The following is a 326-nucleotide window of genomic DNA, read 5'->3' as shown; positions in this document are numbered from 1 at the left end:
TTTGAGGGTCCAGTTCCCGTTTATGCACGTGGCAGCACATCTCTTAGTAAGAATTGCCTCCGAAATGTGACTAGTCAGAGGGGCGCGACAGAATGTGCCTCATTTTATGCTGAGAGGAACTTGGTATTTGATAATTTTGGGGAGCCAAATGCTACACAACCTCCTCTTCCTCCAAAGTCCAACAAGAAGAGCCACAATACAATTATAATTTTGGCTTCTGTTCTGGGAGGTGTGGGCCTCATCGCATTTGTGATATTTACCATTGTACTGCTGATTGTATGCAAGCGAAAGAGAGGCGCAACAAACCAAAGAGGTATTAGTGTGGG

General features: G+C 45.1%; 1 protein-coding gene across 1 annotated transcript in view; it reads left to right on the top strand.

Moving 5' to 3' along the window:
- Nucleotides 1–326, top strand: part of LOC105169640 (probable LRR receptor-like serine/threonine-protein kinase At2g16250) — a gene marked incomplete in the record, with an annotated part of 6083 nt that overhangs the window by 1817 nt on the left and 3940 nt on the right. Inside the window, 1 exon segment of the mRNA XM_011090096.2 lies at nucleotides 1–326. Within this exon segment, the coding sequence (XP_011088398.1) occupies nucleotides 1–326 (326 nt within the window).

Source organism: Sesamum indicum, linkage group LG8 (assembly GCF_000512975.1).
Source record: "Sesamum indicum cultivar Zhongzhi No. 13 linkage group LG8, S_indicum_v1.0, whole genome shotgun sequence".
Classification (NCBI taxonomy): Eukaryota; Viridiplantae; Streptophyta; class Magnoliopsida; order Lamiales; family Pedaliaceae; genus Sesamum; species Sesamum indicum.
Note: the sequence above shows the minus strand (reverse complement) of the source record. Positions and strands in the feature narration are given on the sequence as shown.